Genomic DNA, 19,179 nt, shown 5'->3' on the forward strand with positions numbered 1-19,179 from the left:
CATTTTTAAGACAAGATATGAGTTTGCTCCATCACTATGGCTTTCCTAAATCTTCTCTAAATACAAACAGTGCTTAAGTATAAAGGTCACATGAACAAAATTAGAAGTCTAACGGTCTCCAGTGAATTCTTTTCAAAATTGGTAATGTGTATGAGACTCTTTCCACTTTCAAGCACCCTTGCACAGGAGGAAAAAAAATATGTGATGAGGAAAGTTCTGGTTTCAGATAGTAAAAGCAGCACTGGTAGTAAAAGCACAAATGGCATGGAATTATAGCCTGTAGGAAGCAAGTAGGATTACTGGTTTTTTTTAGAGAGGATTACAAACTTGCAAAGTGCACTGGTTCACAAGGATAAAAGAAAAACGCAACATCCAAACCAAGATGTGTACATGTTTATTTTGGGCTTTGACTGGTTTACTTTGGAAACCTTTGTATGAGGACACAGAGCTCTGGACAAAAATAAAATAAAATAAAATCAGTCATGAACTGATGGTCCGATCACAAAACTCTCAAAGTTTTTATGGGATATTGATTGGGAGCTTTATTTATCCTTCAAGAACATCAGAAACAAGGTACAAACAAAATAATTGTGTTTAAGGGGTCCTATTTCACTGACATGAAAAGGTCTTTCTTTGTATTGCGAATGTGTCTTTACAAATATATCTCTTTGAATTGCACTGTGATCCAGAACATCTGACAACAGATAAAGTAGGCACATCAGCCTAAAGTGACAGCTGTGCCAAACTAGTGTTAAATAGATAATTCTCTCTTACGGATTGACATTTGTTTTTTGTGTCACAGAGGAATGAGGGAAGTTGAGGAGGAGCCAGTGCACTTAAAGGGAATTAGGAGTGCACATCACATCAAATGATCAATAACAAGGCTCTTTCAACATTCTCCTCAACCATCTACCTTTGTTGATCATTACAGGGATCACTAAAATCCATCTGCTCAGCTTTTCCTATTATCATTCTAATGGTCACACAAACAATGCCAACTCAAAAGTTAAAATCAATCTACAATCTATGCATATAATATACATAAAAGCAATAATGTATATATATATATATATATATATATATATATATATATATATATACACACAGATGTATCAGCATCCATGTTGATAGGCACTTGACTTTTGGTTTTGATTTTTTTTGTGTATATATATATATAAATATATATATTCTAATGGTAAAGGTAGAACTCAAACTGAGGCCATTTGTCATCTATCTGCATGGCTTTGAATGTAAATGTACATAATTCAGTCTTCTGTCAGTCATTCAGTATTCAGTCTGCTGTTGGATTCACATGGTATGCAGGCATCAAAAACCTAATCTGCTTTCATACCCATACATTTGTATTGTGTGCATTAAATAAATCCCTTAAATAATAAAGCATGTCAAAGCATTTAACAATCATACAAATGCATTTCAACCTAAGATAACTCACTTTCACTAAGAATAGATATAATCATACCCCCACCATCCATGAGAAAAACCTTTAGGGGTTCTATATTGTGAATGTTCTTCTATACTTTTAGCTAATTGTTTACCGACTGCTGCTTTTATTGAGATGATTAAGGTCTATAAAGTTAACAATTACAGCTACATCATGGTCTTCATTTGATTATCTAATAATCTTAAATCCCAAGATATAAATACCTTGCATATTCACAAGAATAAAAATGGCTTTGATAAGCCACTGGCTGGTAAATTTTCAGATTTCACTCACCAGCGATTGAGTTCATAACCAAGATCTTTTCAGTAAATGAAACGTTTTGTTTGACTCGTTCTGTGTAGTGTCTGCCCAAAGATCCACGCAACCCATTTGTCATTGAATAATGTCTCTTTTAATATCCTTTTTGTTTACAGTAAGTTGTGAATCAAAAACAACAAAAAAGAAACTTTTAATTCCATTCTCGCATAGTAAGGATGCAGTAAAGAAGCTGTTAGACAATCTCGTTAATAGGCGCCCAACCAAAACACTTCTACGGGCTCACTGAACTGCCGGTATTCTTGAAAAGAAAGTATGGTACTGTTTGAGCACGTGTTCTAAATACTTGTAAATAGTAAAAATTATGCATGTAATCAAATATATATATGCAACATAAAATATGCTATTCAAGACATCATATTTATTGACAAAATACATTTGTACATTATTAAAAAGCTAAAATGTTACAGAAAGTATGAAAAACTAATGAAAATATTCATATTTTCATACTAACTAATATTTTCATGATGTATCCAGCAAGAAGGTCCCTTGTATAAATAACAGCATCAGATGAGAGAGAATTTCTTTCATATTTAAGAAAATAACTGATATATACCCATATGATTCAGAATCGAAATCGGAATCTAAAGGAATCGAGAGCATTTAAATCTGATTAAAATTGAATCAGGAATCTGTATCAATACTCAGCCTTATCTACAACTGAATAGTATATAAAGAGAATAACAATGAAATACTCCTATATTCTTGCCTTCTGATTATAATTAGTCTATTGAAGTGTTCAGCTCTGTTTTTAATGCTTAAAGGTATTGTGTTTGCAGGTTTCAATTGGTTTCCAACAATTTTAAAACATGTTCAATTGTAAAATTCCAAGTTCATACATGCTCACCTCTAGTCATTGTTGCAACCTTCTTAATTAGTATATTAACTTCACTATACTGTGATCTCCTCTTGATCACTCAAGAATCTCACAATGTAATTAAAATGGAGGCCCGGATGAGTCCTTTCATGTGTATTAATCAGGCTACAGTATAGATGTCACTTAGTCAGTAGTGACTTAGTGTGTCATCAGTAAAGCTCAGCTGTTGGTCTGCGATCATTCTTGGTTTTCTGTATCTTATCAGCAGACCTTCGTCTTGTCTTCTTTTCATTGCTGGACTCCTTGCATAGGCCCTCATCACTGGCAGCTTGGAGACTGTCAAAAGTGCCCTGCCTCTCATCAGGTCTGTGAGAGTGCGCCGTATCTCTCCTGTTTCTCCACATCTCCATGCAACGCTCAAGGCAGTTGAACTTGGCGTCAGTGGTACAGGCATACATTCCCGCTGGCACAGCAAGCACCATGGCAAGCACAATGACCACAATATGAATGAGCTTCTCTCTCTCTTCCATTTCATTGAAATCACTGCCAGTCACAAACACAATGCACTGGCCATTCCGAGGAGCCTGGTTCTTTAGGGTCACGCAGATTTCATACTTAGTAGCTGGTTGCATGTCTGTGATAGAGTAGGTGTTAATACCTGGCCCAATATATATCGTTTCCTTCTTGGGCATGTCATAGCGCCCAAAGTGGATGGTGAACCAGGTTTCTGTTGGATTCTCTGTCATGGCGTGCCATTCAATTGTGATTCCATAGACTGTCTGCTTGGCTATACGGATGTCAATGTAAATGTTTTCCTCTTCGGTGTCAGCAGGAATGTTTAAGGAATGAGACATTGAGCCATCCAGAGAATTCACATCCAGTTGAATGTTGATGGAGGAATTACCAATGAAATTGATTGCATTGCAGGTGTATAGGCCTCGGTCGGCCGGATGAAAAGAAGGAATGACCAGCTGAGAACTTATCGTGTCTTCATCCACATGGCTCTGAATTTCTGAAGATATAATACAGAGAACAGTTCAGAAGAAACTGTTACAGGTATAATCTTAACAGTTTCAACTGTACAATCCTATAAATAGAGCCAGCTTTCTAGTTCTAAAGAGTACCACAGGCCCTTGTTTCAACAATCTTTTTAACAATCTTTTATGTTGAACAATTCAATGCTTAAATGTTTATGATCTCACTTTTAATTGACATTGAATGACATTTTAGAAAATCAGCCAGTCCTGGACAGACAGAAGGCCTAAACACATAACATAAAGTAATACTGCTTTTGCAAGAGTTCTGCACAATATGTGAAAAAAGCACTTACATTAATCCTTCTAATAAAACTTATATATTATCTGAGTTATTCAAATTGTTGTTTTTAAGGTCGTTTTATTTTTAGGGTTTACAGGGTTCCTCAATGAATTTATAAAATTGGATATAACTTTACACAGAAAAGGTTAAAAAAAAGATTTGATCACACTGTAATCATTTTAACACAAATATTGTTTACTATACTTTAGAAACAAGGTGTATTTATTTTAACGTTTATGGATTGGCACCACTCACGTCAAAAGATTTTATCTTTTTTTTTATTTATTTTTTTACTTTTCTTAAAAAAAATTATAATTCATGCAAAACAAAAGGAGATATTAGGAATAATGTAAGCCTAAGTCATTCACTTTAATTTTATCTTTTTATTTCTATACAATTAATTAAAGTGAATGGTGACAAACTGTCAGTCCCTAAGATTCTGCCTGACATGTCCCTTTGCGTTTCATGATAGAAAGTCATGTGGGTTTGGAAGAAAATGAGGGTGAGAAGTAAATGATAACAGAATTGTCATTTTTGTGTGAACTAACTAGGCTATCCCTTTAAGCATCTAATTTAAAAAGAGACTTTTACAGTAGGCATATTTACACGAAGATAAACGCACGTTAATTTATGTTTTCACGGAAATAAATCTTACCACGAAATCCTCTAAGTATCTTAAGACCATATATCCAGCGAATAGCAGGTTCAGGTCTGGCCATCACAAAGCACGTCAGAGTGACGTTCCCACCCAACGGCATGGTAATGTTGGTTGCTGGAGCGCTGACCACTGGTTTCACACACGCCTTCAAATCGACCTCATGGAAATATTTTCCCGCCCTGAATTCTGGGCCAGAGCATGTCAAATATGAGTTCATGAGAATGAACGGAGGACTCAACGTTTTGATAAACTCAACGAAGCCTCCAAGGCGACAGTCGCAAAGCCAGGGGTTGTCGTGAAGTGCCAAAACAACGTTGGTCTTTGACGCTTTTTCACTTTTTTCCCCTGTGTGGTAGAGAGGCCAATTCAAGAAGACATCTTTAGAAATGACTGAAAGTTGATTAGAGGACAGATCTAAATAGGTCAGACCTGGTAAAAATTTGAGCGCGTGTTCAGGGAGGGCGTCAATGCGGTTGTGCTTCAAGTCCAGAATCTTGAGGTTAGGTGTCTCCTCAAACGCCGTCCATGGTACTGAACGCAGTTTGTTACCCTGCAACCTGAGCTCCGTCAAGTTCCCCAGACCCTCCAAACTTTTGATATTAATGATGGCTATGTCATTGAAATTCAGCCAGAGATTCGTTAATGTTTTGACGCGGGAAAATGCTGCCTTCGGTAATTCGCTGAGTTGTGATTTCTCTATTCTGATTTTGGTCAAATCTCCCGGTATATCCTCAGGAATCGCTGATAATGATGTGTCCATACATGTGAGTGACCTAGAAAAAATATGAAGTACTTTCAAATACGTTGATGTTCGACAGTTTGTTTACAATATCTGCAATTGCTTAGGTAATGCTGTATATTTATTCACTATCTAATAGATATTTTCATCCATCTACAGACTATAATTTTCACATTGCTACCCTTCTCACTTCAACAACAACCACCTTAACCTAATTACACTGCTCATGTCTGATAAGTGTGTAATAAAAGAGCTTAAACTAACCTCCCATAATGGTCAGTTACACAGGAGCATCCTGGAAAACACTCTAAGCTAATATAATTTAATAAAAGAAAGAACAAAACAAAACGAAATATAACTGAGGCACCCATAGTCTCTTGTAAAAAAATCACGTCCGCTCTGAGTCTTCACACAACATGACTGCAGGTACAGTAGAGTAAAGCCTATTAACAGTAGGCTAATCCATGACCTAATTTGTGAGAGACTGATTGTAGGTTTGATGCTCCCACTGACAGAACATTTGAAAGTGTAGTTTAAACTTAAAAAAAAAAAAAAAACAACAAAAAAAACAGTTCAATTCATTTTTAATGAGCATCAAAAATTTTATTTGGTGCAGAAATGGGTGACTATTACGAAAGCTTTTTATGGTACATATTAAAAAGCGTTTAATGGTTAAGGTGGCACAAGTTTCACACATTCTATAAATGGGTGAGGTGGAATGCTCAAAATCGAAAATCAACCGTGCATCTCTTTTCAGAAGTGGAAAAGTGTAGTGCTTTAAATAAAATTACAGTACACTCAAATTTGTAACATAAACCTGTACCTGGCTCTTGATCCATCACTCAACAGAAATAATGCCATATAGGCTACTGTACATAATGATTACAATGTTGCGGCATATGGAAATCCCAATGGATTTTCATAATATTTCTTAATTTTTATTTTAGTGTTTGTCTAGATGGATTATTCTCAAAATTGTACTGCAAGAGTATTTGTAAGATGAACAACTATGTGGAAATCAATCATTAATTAACTTGTAAAATCAAAGAGGTCCATAACAGTTATGCTATTACAGTAGTATTATTACATATTTGTACATTTGATTCATATACACAAATATAAAGTGATTGATATGAACATTTCCCTTTGAATCTGTTCCTTCTAGCAGTATCTGAAGGGGTCAAAGTTCATGTGTTCCTGGGATTGCTCAGCCACAACCCCACCACCAACCAAATGGCTTAGTTTAAAAAAAAACAAGTCCAATAGCAAGGTAACAAAGAGCAATATTGCTAAGGAAGTTTATTACTTATGCAAAGTATCCTCAAGTTGCTTTATGGATGGCCAGTCACATACTGCTGGTACAGATTATGTACACTCAGGTACTGTGGCTGAGCCTGGATACTCAGGCTGCGTGGTGGAATTGTGGCTGAGGGATATTGTCAGCAGAAGTATTCGTTTGGCTGTCCCTCAATCTTGGCTGTTGACTCTGAGTCTAGGCTGGACCTGGCTGACAGCAGTCTGTTGGACTCCTCTGCATTCAGTCTGGTGAGGTATTCCCCCTCCAAGCCTTTGGCCTTTGTGTTGGGGGACAGAGTCTCAAATGTCACGTATGAGTCTTGAATGTCTTTGGACTTCTTGCCCAGAAACTTCTGAATTTTCCTCTTAAGTGCACCACAGCACACAATCACAGTGAGGGGCACAGCTATCACACAGGCCACCGTGATTACTACTACATTAATGAGCTTTTGGGTTCCATTAGCACTCGCTGCTGCATCTGTTGAGAAGATTACACACTGCTCCTTTTTGGGGATCAAGCCCTTGACACACACACAGGCAATGTATTTGGTTTTTGGAACCAGCCCCTCAATGACGATTCTGTTGTTGCCAGGACTGACATTAATTCTGCGCATATCCCTCTCCCCGAAAACAGCATAGAGGACACTGAATGCAGTAGTGTTCTTTGCAGTTGGGGCTCTCCAGTTAAGACACACCGTGTAGTCTGTATCGCCGATCACTTTCACAGAGCGGACAACCCTGTCGGGATCTTGCTGAAGTGAAGACGTGTTGGCAGCGAGGTTGCTCAGATTGGTCTCCAGGAATCCATCAGGACTGGTTGTTTGTGTATTTGACCTACTGTTAGCAACATTGTCACTCTCCATGCCTGGATATGGGCCTGTGTAACTCACAGTGCCACCAGGCGGTAGCACAGTGTTGGGTGTTGGGGAAATATATGTAGCAACAAGCTTTTCTTTGTAGGCTGCCTTGACGATAGGGTTTGATTTCTTGGTCTTAACTTTGGCTTTTGGATTCACAGTCGGATTCTCAACTTTGGGCGAATCACTGATGATCAAAGAAATGACAGCCTCTGCACTTCCTGCGTAATTTGTGGCTTTGCAGATGTATTTTCCTGTGTCACGATAGGATACTGCAGGCACACTTAGAATAGACCACACTATTCCCTCTTTTGAATTCTCCTGTTTAACTGCAAATGGGAAAAAACAGAGAACACTTGAGTACATTTGCTCACTCAGCCAAAATGCATGCAGTAATTAGTATTGTGTAATCACAGTTCATTGCTGTGTCTGCACCAGCTCTCTGTGTAATCACAGTGCATTAGCACTTCTGGTTAATACTGCTTAACCGCTGCCGCTATTGTGCTGACTCACCTGTCCCATTCAATGGCTTCCCATCTGCCCTTCTCCAGGCCAGCTCTGGAATGGGGACCCCAATGGTTCCGCAGCGCAGCAGGACATTGTTGCCTACCGCACTCCTCACACGGGCTACAGCAGTGTGGACCCGAGGTCCCTGGCAGCGTCTTAGCTCAGCATCACTAAACAGAACTCCAGACAGGCTCTCTGGATCAGCACATCTGAGCCTTGTGTCAATGAAGGCCACTGACAGACTGGGAGACTTTTGGAACTGGACCAGGTCATATAATCGACAATCGCATAACCAAGGGTTGTCATGGAGGCCTGGGGCAAAAGAAGTGATAAGGTTTTTAGAAACATTCTAAACTGCATTTCAGACTATAAAATTGCAACAAGGATTGCTATTGTGTATTTACATATTAGACTATTATGTACCAGGTTTTCAAATGTATTTAATATATTTTTTAAGAACACAAGTGAAGGCTTGGGGGGGATACCCACTTACCAACAATCATTTTTGAACTTTCTGCTCCCTGGATGGGTTTAACTGTCAACCAAGTACTAAGAACGTCAGATGGCACAGTAAGCAAATTATTGCTGGACAGATCCAGGTAGGTTAAATTTTTCATACAGAGAGCTGCCTCAGAGGGAACTGAGGAGAGCTGGTTATTGTGTATATCAAGAAGTCTTAGACTAGGCATGTCCATGAGCGATTCCCATGGAAACGAAGTGAGCATGTTTCCATCTAGCCTTAGTTCCTCTAAATTGTACAAGCCACGGAAACTGTCAGAGTTGAGTGAGGATAAAACGTTAAAAGACATCCAAAGGAATGCTAAATTGGAGAGGTAGCTAAAAGCCTCGCTCGGTATCCTCTTAATGGCAGTCTTTTCAATTCGAAGTTTGGAGGTGTCATCTGGGAACATGGCGGGCACCAGGGAAATCTCCGGGTCATTGCAAATCACGCTCCTACAAAAACGCATTAGAAACAAGAATGATAATCATGGATTTAAAAGCATGGGCATTGGACACCAATCTCTATAACAGCAGTCTCTAAGTGATGTTACAAACGCATATGAAAAAGCACAAAACAAACCACACACATAAAATAATCAACAACATTTTGGCCAACAGCCTTTAATTTTGGCAAAACAGAATCACATAGTGCAGTGTGGGAAAAAATGCAAGTGATTGATATAATTTTCCACCGATTCAATTATGCAGTTTTTATGCACTACTTGAAAATCTCAATGTGTTCTCATCATTTATCGATAGATAAAAAAATTGTTTTTTAAAATTCAAATAAATACCAATATTTGCAAAATACATTCTATAAATGGTGAGGTGGAATGCACAAAATTGAAAATCAACTGTGCATCACTTTTCACAAGTGGAAAAGTGCAGTGCGTTAAATAAAATTACAGTACACTCAAATTTGTAATGTAAACCTGCACCTGGCTCTTGATCCATCACTCAGGTTATGATAAAAGCAGCTGCATTGAGAAGGACAGGAGCTCCGGACAAACGGAAATCCACTTGCAGCCAGTAGGAGACCCAAAAAAACAGTGAGAGACATTTCGCAACAAGTGTTAATGACACACCGCAGGTTATACTTTTAATGAAGCACCATCCACTTGCAATCATGGAATAATCGTCAGCATGTCATGGTCCCTCTCCTCCGATGTCCCATAGTGATCTGATCTGATTGCTATGAGTCCAGCAGATAAAAAGGATAGAAAGGGATTAGCGAAAGGACGCACGTTATTTTAATTTAGATGCGTATGCATTTTGGAATCTGATAGGCTACACAGAGATTAAGACAGGGCAGTAACCACCATAGACATTGAGGGGGACATGTCCCCTCCCAATATTCATAATAGTGGTCTATTGACAGGGGTTTTTCCATGGTTGATTATTAAGTTATTACATTTGGTATAATAGAGTAATTTTGACCATTGAATCGTCAGTGTGAGAGTTGTCTCTCAGACTAAGGATGTTTAACTTTGAAAACGGCCTTTGTTCAGTGGCGTATCCAACAGGATTTTTTTTTTTTTTTTACATATTTTCCACATATTTTCCTTGTAATCCTTTTAGGCCACAGACTGTTTGATCTTGAGCTTCTTGTTCTGCTGGTTTTGTAAATACAACTATTCTTACTAGACAGAAACAAGCTTTTAAAACTAAAACTAAATACATTGACCTCAATGCAACAAACAAGAAAAGCACAGGAAATATGTTTAATAAGTACTGTTTTGAAATAACATTCCAGTACTGAAATTAAAGTTTGTATGTGTTTTGTTTGGCACTGTGTAAGATTTTGTTTATTGAGATTTTTTTCCTGTAACCCTTGGCTTGGCCCACTTTTCATTCTTCCCAGAATTGTTTTTATGTTGGGTGGTAAACACAACATGGGTTGAACCTTGGCACTGGGTCTTTTGTTCTTACTAAACTCATAAGTGGCAAGTTTTAAAAGTAAAACTAAGAATTTCCCAATAGTGCCATATGCTTAAGGGGATAATTCACAGCTCTGTAGGTCCGCACAATGCAACTGAATGGTAGCCAGAACTTTGAAGATCCAAAAAACATATAAAGGTAGCATAAAAATAATCAATGAGACTCCAGTGGTTAAATCTATATCTTCAAAAGCTACACGATAAGTGTGGATGAGAAACAGATCAATATATAAGTCAGTTTTACTATAAATCTCCATTTGCATTCTTTGTACATATACATACCTACTGGTCAGGGAGGAGAATTTATAGTAACAAGGACTTAAATATTGATCTGTTTCTCAACCACACTTATCATATCGCTTCTGAAGACATGGATTTAACCACTGGAGTCGTGTGGATTACTTTTGTGCTGCCTTTATGTGATTTTTCAACCGTCAAAGTTCTAGTCACCATTCACTTACATTGTCTGGAACTACAGAGCTGAGATATTCTTCTTAGTTTCAAATCTTAGTCTGTGTTCATCTCAAGAAAAAAAAAAAGTCTTACACATCTGGGATGGCAAGAGCATGCAGAATTAAAAAAATGTGGGCGAACTATCCCTATAAAGAAAGAAAGAAAGAAAGAAAGAAAGAAAGAAAGAAAGAAAGAAAGAAAGAAAGTAAGAAAAACTTTTTTAAATTTGTTTTTTGAAAACCATTTAATGTTTCTCAAAACTAAAAGTGCTATATGGCTTTTAGATTGTGTATACAGTAGAATAAGGAATTTAATTAGTATATAACATCATGTGACATAATGTCCACAAACAAACTCAATGAAGAAACTGTTTTAAATCGAGGTTCAGCCACCTGGAATATGCTTCCCATCAGTATAATACAAAGTAAATACCATATTTGTTCAAAAAATAATTTAAAGCTATGCTTACAAATGCAATGGTTCATGTGCTTTTTAGTTTTTTCTTTTAGTTATTGGTGTTATTTTTAGTTTAATGCTTGCTAATTTCTGTGCAGCCTTCTATAAATGTTCACCATATGAACGTAATGTGGAAAAAGTATTTTTGGTGATTTGGCTACAGGAATTTTATTCTTAAATTGGCATTACATAAATTGTTATTTTTGTATTGTGTATTTTTATGTGGACCCCAGGAATACAAGCCAAAACTTTGTGGAGGCTGGGTATCCGAATAAAGTACAAAGAATCATGTTGAAATGTTAGTCCTATTATTCTAATATCAGTGCAGTGCTAAGAACGTTTCACAAATTAATTATTTTACGAATAAGTGCTAAATATTTCTCTAACATCAGACCTCTTTAACCCGACTCGCAGTATTTTTCGGTATTTAGTGTATGCATAAATATCTTATTATTCCCCTAGATCTTAGATCTTATTTGCAAATATCAAGGTTAGAAAGAGTGTGGACTTATTGCATAGAGTGCAGAAAAGCTACAAGCTGCAGTGAATACAGCCTACTTGAGCAATACAGTTTGATACTATGTCTACTTTTGTTAAAACAAAATTATTATGCTAATCTTATTTGTAATGGCAAAACCAAAGCGTCTTTCACAAGTTATTGAATAGAAGTCCTGTATGGGAAAGAACTTGTGATGTATAGCTCATAATGCGTGAAAATCACAGCTTAGAGAGCTCTAGTTCAAGGAATGATATCACGGGACAGGCATTTTAAAGACCATTTATCTTTCAAACACAAGAAAAGGGTTATTTACTTAATTTGATAAATGTTCATTTCTTTTAAGCTTTCTGTCTTCATGCAATATGCCCTCTGAAAATGCAGGTCAGTTTAGGGTGGAAACATATTTTGTTAACTGTGTGATTGATTTTCTAATGCCTTTGTCAAAGGTTTTCCAAGAAGACCAATCTTTAAATAGCCTCTGCATTTAGGGTGATCTGCTGTGATCATACAGCTTTCCACAGATCTTACATGACAAATTAAATAAACTATTTCTAACTCGTATATGTGGACATATGTAAACTTTAGTGGAATACATTTTCTTTTACAAACCTAAATAAGATGTCTGATTTTGCAGAGTCACATGACTTTAACATTTAAACTATATTTCCTGGCTTTCACAATCTCATAATCTGAGGCTAAGAGACTTGAGTGAACAATATGGGTATTGTTTGGTCCTTGTATGGTATGGTAAGCCTTGAATGTGGATTTTGTCACTTCATATGTTCACTTTAAGGAGGAGGATATATTTGATGTGGCATTGCACAGCACTTCGTAATTAATAATTTATGATTGTAAATTGACAGTAGCAAATAAGTAGGTAGCAAATAAGTGTGTATCAGTCAGTATTACTAATGTGTTTATTACTGGGTTTCCACTCAAGTATGAATAATACAATCTGGAAACAAAGAGGCTTTTAATAGAGAGGAATTCAAATTGCCCATTGTCTGCACAATTTTTCATAGGATGTATAGTATGCACAGGTTTGTTCTACAGTAATTGTGGAGGAATGTACAGATTAACCCCAAATGTATATCTTAAAATAACAATTTTATCCAGGAAAAGAGAAGGTTTTACACTTATGGTCTTTTGTGAAGCCACTGCAGTTTTCCTTCCCTACTATGTAAAAGTATACGGACAATGACAGTGGGTTGGCTGAGGAATCATCAGTTCTTGCTTTATCATGATCCAGCCAGGCAAACTTAAAATTGCAGGTTTTTATCATTTTTATTAAATTCATCAGAAGATACAGTTATTTGCAGTTGCCATGCTGTAGGCTAATGAATTGTATACACATAATTTAGTCATGTTATGTTCTAATCTTCCTAGATCTGCCTTCATGTTTGTGTGTGTTGTGTAAAATGTGTTTTAAAAGTAATTGTAAAAGAATTGTACTTATCCAGAAGGAAACCAACAAGTGTAGCCTACAGTCTCTGTTTATGTCAAGAGTGACAGCTCAACAACACCTGTTGTGCAGCGACGTGAGAAATAAACGCATTTGATTGGCACATGCTGGGCTGGTTGTCATCCACCCTGGTTTTATTATCAGAGTGCTCGAGCGTCCGACACACAAAGGTTTGTTGTGTAACTGAATGAGCGCTTTACTGTCGAATTGTGTAAATACTTATTAGGAGGCAATTGTAGGAGTTGCTACGTTCATTAAGACATTCTTGTGCGGATTGAAGCAAAGGGAAAGGGCTTTACATAATTACGTTCATGCTTTTTCACGTGAGATGCTCCTTTAAAAGAAGGCTTCGTTTGAACACACTGAGGCACATCCAGAGCGAGCGGACTGAATAGAGGACTGTGATTTCTGCACAGTTTGAGGTCAAAATGGTGACGTCTTATCCATTACCGGAGGGATTCTCCGACTTCGACGTGTTCTCCCTCGGATCTTGTCTACTCGTGGAGGGTAAGAGTCATTGGTGTTCAGGTTAAAAAGTGGATCGCTTATTACTTTCTGGAAATGAACTGTGTGTGTGTGTGTGTGTGTGTGTGTGTGTGTGTGTGTGTGTGTGTGTGTGGATGCTTTTCAGTCTGATGACTGCCACCTAAATGTACAGTAGGCTAGCCTATATTATTGTTGCGTAAGGGGGCGTTCACACCTAACCTAAGCAGAGAAAAGCGCTCCTGTACAAGACGCTGAACAACTGTCAAAGACGTCCGTCTAGCGCATGTTTACACGAATCAATTAAAACATCGCGGACGGACGGACGCAAAAACGAATTCGGTGAGAACGGCCCCTAACTGTGCTGTCATAGTCTTGAAGCAAGACGCTCTGAATGTTCACCAATGTTTCTATGTCCTCTAAAAGGTCTCCTCGGGTTCTTCCTGAATGCTGTCACCGTTGTTGCTTTTCTCAAAATAAGAGAATTACGGACCCCGAGCAATTTTCTTGTGTTCAGTCTGGCCATGGCAGATATGGGCATTTCTATGAACGCCACTATTGCTGCCTTCTCAAGCTTTTTAAGGTGAGCCAGAGCACGTTTTTGTGTTGATCTTGTTGACTGAGCCCTAGAGGCAATGGTGTTTAACTATGGTGTAATAAGACTCTTAAGTACTCTCTAATTTTCATAATTACGACGTGAATTAAATTGCAAATGGCTGCAGGATTTGCCTCGGTGATGAAATGACTAATGTAATCACATTGCTGCCAATGAGATGAGCAGCAGTGTGACTAAATAAGTAGAAAACACTGTGAGGCTAATGCAATCAGTAGTTACATTGGATTACATATTAACTAGTAAAAGCAAGGATATATTCAAGATTGTATGGATGAAACGTAAATGATAAGGAATCTGTCCTAAAAAAAAAAAAAAAAAAAATCATTAATCTTAAAGGGATAGTTCACCCAAAAATGAAAATCTTATCTTTTACTCACCCTTGTGCCATCCCATGGCAGATGTGTATTCTTAAGATTTTCAAAAGAATATCTCAGCTCTGTAGGTTCTCACAATGCAAGTGAATTTACCAAAATAAAAAAGGTCCAAAAGCACATAAAGGCAGCATAAGAGTAATCCATATGACTCCAGTAGTTAAATCTATATCTTCAGAGGCGATAAGATGAGTGTGGGTGAGAAACAGATCAATATTTAAGTCCTTTTTACTACTAATCTCCATTTTCACATTCTTCTTCTTTAGTTTTTTATGATTCACATTCTTCATGCATATCACAACCTACTAGGCAAGGAGGATAATTTATAGTCAAAAAGGGCTTAAATATTGGTCCGTTTCTCACTCATACTCATCGCTTCTGAAGATATAGATTTAACGACTGGAGTCGTATGGATGACTTTTATGCTGCCTTTATGTTCTTTTTGGAGCTTCAAAATGTTGGTAACCATTCACTTGCATTTTGAGGACCAACAGAGCTGAGATATTATTTTAAAAATCTTTGTTTGTGTTCAGAGGAAGAAAGAAAGTCATACACATCTGGGATGGCATGAGGGTGAGTAAATGTTGAGAGAATTACATTTTTGGGGGGGTGAACTATCCCTTTAATATGGGGGGAGGGGTCATATCCCCTCTATGGTTGGATACAATGTTATAATGCATATACATAAGCTGATACTTTGAGAAAACATGTATGCCTAATCATATGTACAGTATAAGCAATGCTAAAAGGTCAACCGTGTAAGTTTAATTGTCTTAATACTTGATCTTTTTAAACACTTAGATACTGGCCTTATGGATCAGATGGATGCCAAACCCATGGCTTCCAGGGCTTTGTGACAGCTCTTGCCAGCATCCACTTTATTGCAGCTATTGCTTGGGACAGATACCACCAGTATTGCACCAGTAAGTAACAGAATCAGAGACCCTTAGTACTACACAGTCTCACCATACTAGCACTTCAATAGGCTTAGGATGAAATTTGACAGCCTTTGTTTTAACTCAGCCCTCCCACGTTGTAAAGGCCACTTGCTGAAGTTCCTATTCAAAGGCACTACAGTGGACATAGGCTTTAAAATGTCAATTACTTTTCAAAGACCCGCAGTGAATGGTTGACATTTTTGATTAGTACACCATCACTGAGCAATTCAGTTCTAGAAATCAGGTCAACATTTTAGAGCGAGTAAATATATTGTATTGTAATTTGACACTCAGACCTTAGCTAAATTATTAAAGCCTTAAGTTTTGCAGGCATTCTTTATATTATTATTATTATATAATTTATTGTTATTAATTAATCAACTGCAGAAACAAATGTAAACATATCAGGGTTATCAAACGATACAATTTACAACACAGTATCACTTGTGATCACCTTGGTATCATTAGGAACAAAGTTACAGTGGAGTAGTGCCATCACCCTGGTTATCTTCATCTGGCTCTTCACTGCCTTCTGGTCTGCCATGCCTCTGGTTGGCTGGGGAGAGTATGACTACGAGCCCCTGAGGACCTGCTGCACACTGGACTACAGCAAGGGAGATAGGTAAGATCACAATTGACTAGTACACTCACGATTTATGTCATTTAGATTTGTGTAATTGGTCTACAGTTAATGTTGTAACATACACAACATACACATTACAGTACAGAGTAACTATTTGCACTCAAGTGTAGAACACACCTGCAATACAGCACAGCTCAGTACCCCAGTAGTCTATTGGAAACAGAAATTTACAAAAAACTGCAAAGAGAGTCGCTTTAGTGGTGTGGCGTGTAACGTAGGTGAGACTGCCTTTTCGACCTGGGTTCGATTCCATGTTTGTCACACTTATTTTCCCATTCTGTTTCCTGATTCTTCTCTTAATATTTTCTTTAATACTACTTATAATAATTAGAATAATAACAAAAAATTATATAAATGTAGTTTTACTATATGGTGTTTATATAGTAACCATGTTTAATGTTGTGGTTACTATGATTTTCTTACAAAATACCATGGTGATACTATGGTTACTTTAGTAAAAAAAAATGGTTAATGTTTGTAAAATAAGGTTAGTGGTAGGGGTTGTTGTAGTGAGACATTGGGACTCTTAATAAACAACAAACACGCTGTAGTGATGCCACTATACTGTTATTATTTAATTAGGGGTGCAAATAGTATCCGCTACTATTTGCACTGGGGTGCAGTCAGCATCTACCATTATTTGCACAAGGGTTGGGGTGCAAATATAATTTGTCACTATTTGTACTGGGGTGTAAATTGTATCAACCTTTATTTGCACCAGGGTGCAAATAGCATCTCTCCAAACAATATTAGGGTCATGGGGAGGTCATATGCTCTGATTTAAGTTAATTTACTTAAATCTGTTCACTATGAAATGAAACCCCAGAAGGCCAGTTATATCGTCTGTTCTTTTATTTAGGAACTACGTGTCTTACTTGATCCCCATGTCCATCTTCAACATGGGCATTCAGGTGTTTGTTGTGCTGTCTTCCTACCAATCCATTGATAAGAAATTCAAGAAGACTGGACAGGCCAAGGTAACGTATCCTCTACACATTATTAGAAATTGACACGAGAGACCAAAGCGTGCATAGAAAGAACCAAGAACCAATACTTTTCCCCTCGTGTTGCATAAGACCATTACTCATGGTGACTGGGTAGTGCAGAGGCATTTTGCCTGGGAGCACAAAGGCATCTCTGCAACAGCAAGTGAACCCTTCTCCAGGACAGAACTATTACATAACACTAAATATGATCACATACAAATGAATACTAAAGTGATATGACAGACAGTTTGCTTGTAAGATACATCAGAGATAACTATTAGAATAATTGACTGGTTGTGCACTATTGCTGTAATTGTGGCACATTAGTTTGTTCAGTTTTATAAAGAGATTTTTTCTGCTAAACTCTATTCTATCCTGTAAACATAGTAAACAGTATGTAGGTCATTTCATTATTTCTTTGTAGAGCCGTCATGCCCATTTGAGCTAATCACATGAGTACTTGCTACTACACTCTATACAAATAGTTATTTTTGTGTTTTTTGTTCATCAGAACAATAGAGTGTATAAGACTTCATTACATCAAAGTTAAATCTGCAACATGTGACTTAGAAATCCTATGTATGCAAGCTTCCGGGCTAAAGCTGCTTTTGTATACTCTCTATGTGCAGTTCAACTGTAGCACTCCTCTGAAGACCATGTTGCTTTGCTGGGGCCCCTATGGTGTCCTGGCTTTCTATGCTGCAGTGGAAAATGCTACCCTTGTCTCTCCTAAGCTAAGAATGGTGAGGAAGTCACTCTGTTTAAAAGTATAGCAGACACACTAAATACTAAGTAAATTCTAAACAATTCACTAGAACTTGTAGTTAAAAAACACATCACGAAATGATGACTAAATAACTGAAATAACATTTCTGTGAAACTATTTCTTTAACACTTTATGCGTAAAATGAAGCAGAGCATTTTCATGTTTTCTTTTCAGATGGCTCCCATTTTGGCCAAGACATCACCTACTTTTAATGTCTTTGTTTACGCCCTTGGAAATGAGAACTATAGAGGAGGAATCTGGCAGTTGCTCACTGGGCAAAAGATAGAGACTCCCGCTATTGATAACAAGTCCAAATAAACTAACCATTTCATAATCACAGTTAATGTCCTGGTTGTTTCCCATACAGGTATGACCCATGCTTATTGGCTTTGTTTGCTTATGTCATCCTTGCTGTATATTTGTGTGCCATAGGAATGTTGAGTCTGTTTTGTGGTATTTTTGGTCTGTTATATTTAATATGGAAAGTTTCAGAGAGTAATAAAATGCACACACTGACATTTTGACAAAGCACATTTTATTCCTAATGGAAATTTGAATGAACAGGGACCAATGTTTTTCCATATCATCTCAACGGACTTATATTTTGCCATCATTCAAAAGGGTTAAGCGGCTTCCATATATCCTGTTGAATCTACTCGTAATCATACAGTATAACCTATTTTTTAACGTATAAGGTTGCTGGTAAACTGTTCAAAGATTTTATAATTGCAAGTACTGTAATACTGTAGATCAGAACTACCTTTAAAAATGTCCACATCACATAAAAACACGTGACGCCACTGAAATAAACAGAAATTACCAATATCATAATTTGCGCAGTACTTTTAAATCTACAACTATGTTAATAACTCATGTTATCCAGAATTTACATTTTGACGCACCCAGAAAATGTATGGTGTACTTTATTTTCCAAAGGGTAAAATTACGTGCTTTGAAATGAGGTCTACATCAAGCTTATAGGACAGAATTAGGCAAGCAGCATTTTCTAATCCCAGTAACAACAGAGGGTTTTCATGAAAACACATTCCCCAGAGCACAAGATTAGTCAAAAGGGAAAAAAAAACAATTACACATGAGAC

General features: G+C 37.2%; 3 protein-coding genes across 3 annotated transcripts; 1 reads left to right on the top strand and 2 right to left on the bottom strand.

Annotated features, from left to right (window-relative positions):
- Positions 1–1,884: 1,884 nt before the first annotated feature.
- On the bottom strand, positions 1,885–5,712 carry lrit2 (leucine-rich repeat, immunoglobulin-like and transmembrane domains 2). Its single transcript, XM_052151620.1, has 3 exons — positions 5,573–5,712; positions 4,567–5,342; positions 1,885–3,606 (listed from the first exon to the last, which is right to left on the bottom strand). The coding sequence occupies exons 1-3, from the start codon at positions 5,677–5,679 to the stop codon at positions 2,804–2,806; spliced, it is 1,686 nt and encodes a 561-aa protein (XP_052007580.1). The 5' UTR covers positions 5,680–5,712; the 3' UTR covers positions 1,885–2,803.
- Positions 5,713–5,926: 214 nt separating this feature from the next.
- lrit1a (leucine-rich repeat, immunoglobulin-like and transmembrane domains 1a) lies at positions 5,927–9,634 on the bottom strand. The gene is made up of 4 exons (XM_052151597.1): positions 9,408–9,634; positions 8,462–8,922; positions 7,975–8,280; positions 5,927–7,790 (listed from the first exon to the last, which is right to left on the bottom strand). The coding sequence occupies exons 1-4, from the start codon at positions 9,527–9,529 to the stop codon at positions 6,748–6,750; spliced, it is 1,932 nt and encodes a 643-aa protein (XP_052007557.1). The 5' UTR covers positions 9,530–9,634; the 3' UTR covers positions 5,927–6,747.
- Positions 9,635–13,424: 3,790 nt separating this feature from the next.
- On the top strand, positions 13,425–19,179 carry rgra (retinal G protein coupled receptor a). The gene is made up of 7 exons (XM_052151497.1): positions 13,425–13,783; positions 14,186–14,342; positions 15,548–15,669; positions 16,153–16,306; positions 17,187–17,304; positions 17,943–18,056; positions 18,254–19,179. Exons 1-7 carry the CDS (start codon positions 13,705–13,707, stop codon positions 18,395–18,397), a joined length of 888 nt encoding a protein of 295 aa, XP_052007457.1. The 5' UTR covers positions 13,425–13,704; the 3' UTR covers positions 18,398–19,179.

This window comes from Xyrauchen texanus, chromosome 20 (genome assembly GCF_025860055.1).
Source record: "Xyrauchen texanus isolate HMW12.3.18 chromosome 20, RBS_HiC_50CHRs, whole genome shotgun sequence".
Classification (NCBI taxonomy): domain Eukaryota; kingdom Metazoa; phylum Chordata; class Actinopteri; order Cypriniformes; family Catostomidae; genus Xyrauchen; species Xyrauchen texanus.

Bases quoted from the DNA above. Each gene is read 5' to 3' on its own strand.
- lrit2 (XM_052151620.1), bottom strand. From the start codon at position 5,679: ATGGGTGCCTCAGTTATATTTCGTTTTGTTTTGTTCTTTCTTTTATTA. The intron at 5,343-5,572 runs GTTAGTTTAAGC...TATTTTTTCTAG, and splicing joins GTAACTGACCATTATGGGAG to GTCACTCACATGTATGGACA. The intron at 3,607-4,566 runs GTAAGATTTATT...TTATATCTTCAG, and splicing joins GATACTTAGAGGATTTCGTG to AAATTCAGAGCCATGTGGAT.
- lrit1a (XM_052151597.1), bottom strand. From the start codon at position 9,529: ATGTCTCTCACTGTTTTTTTGGGTCTCCTACTGGCTGCAAGTGGATTT. The intron at 8,923-9,407 runs GTGCAGGTTTAC...GCGTTTTTGTAG, and splicing joins AGTGATGGATCAAGAGCCAG to GAGCGTGATTTGCAATGACC. The intron at 7,791-7,974 runs GTGAGTCAGCAC...TCCCATTTGCAG, and splicing joins GAAGCCATTGAATGGGACAG to TTAAACAGGAGAATTCAAAA.
- rgra (XM_052151497.1), top strand. From the start codon at position 13,705: ATGGTGACGTCTTATCCATTACCGGAGGGATTCTCCGACTTCGACGTG. The intron at 17,305-17,942 runs GTAACGTATCCT...CTCTATGTGCAG, and splicing joins AGAAGACTGGACAGGCCAAG to TTCAACTGTAGCACTCCTCT. The intron at 18,057-18,253 runs GTGAGGAAGTCA...TTTTCTTTTCAG, and splicing joins TCTCTCCTAAGCTAAGAATG to ATGGCTCCCATTTTGGCCAA.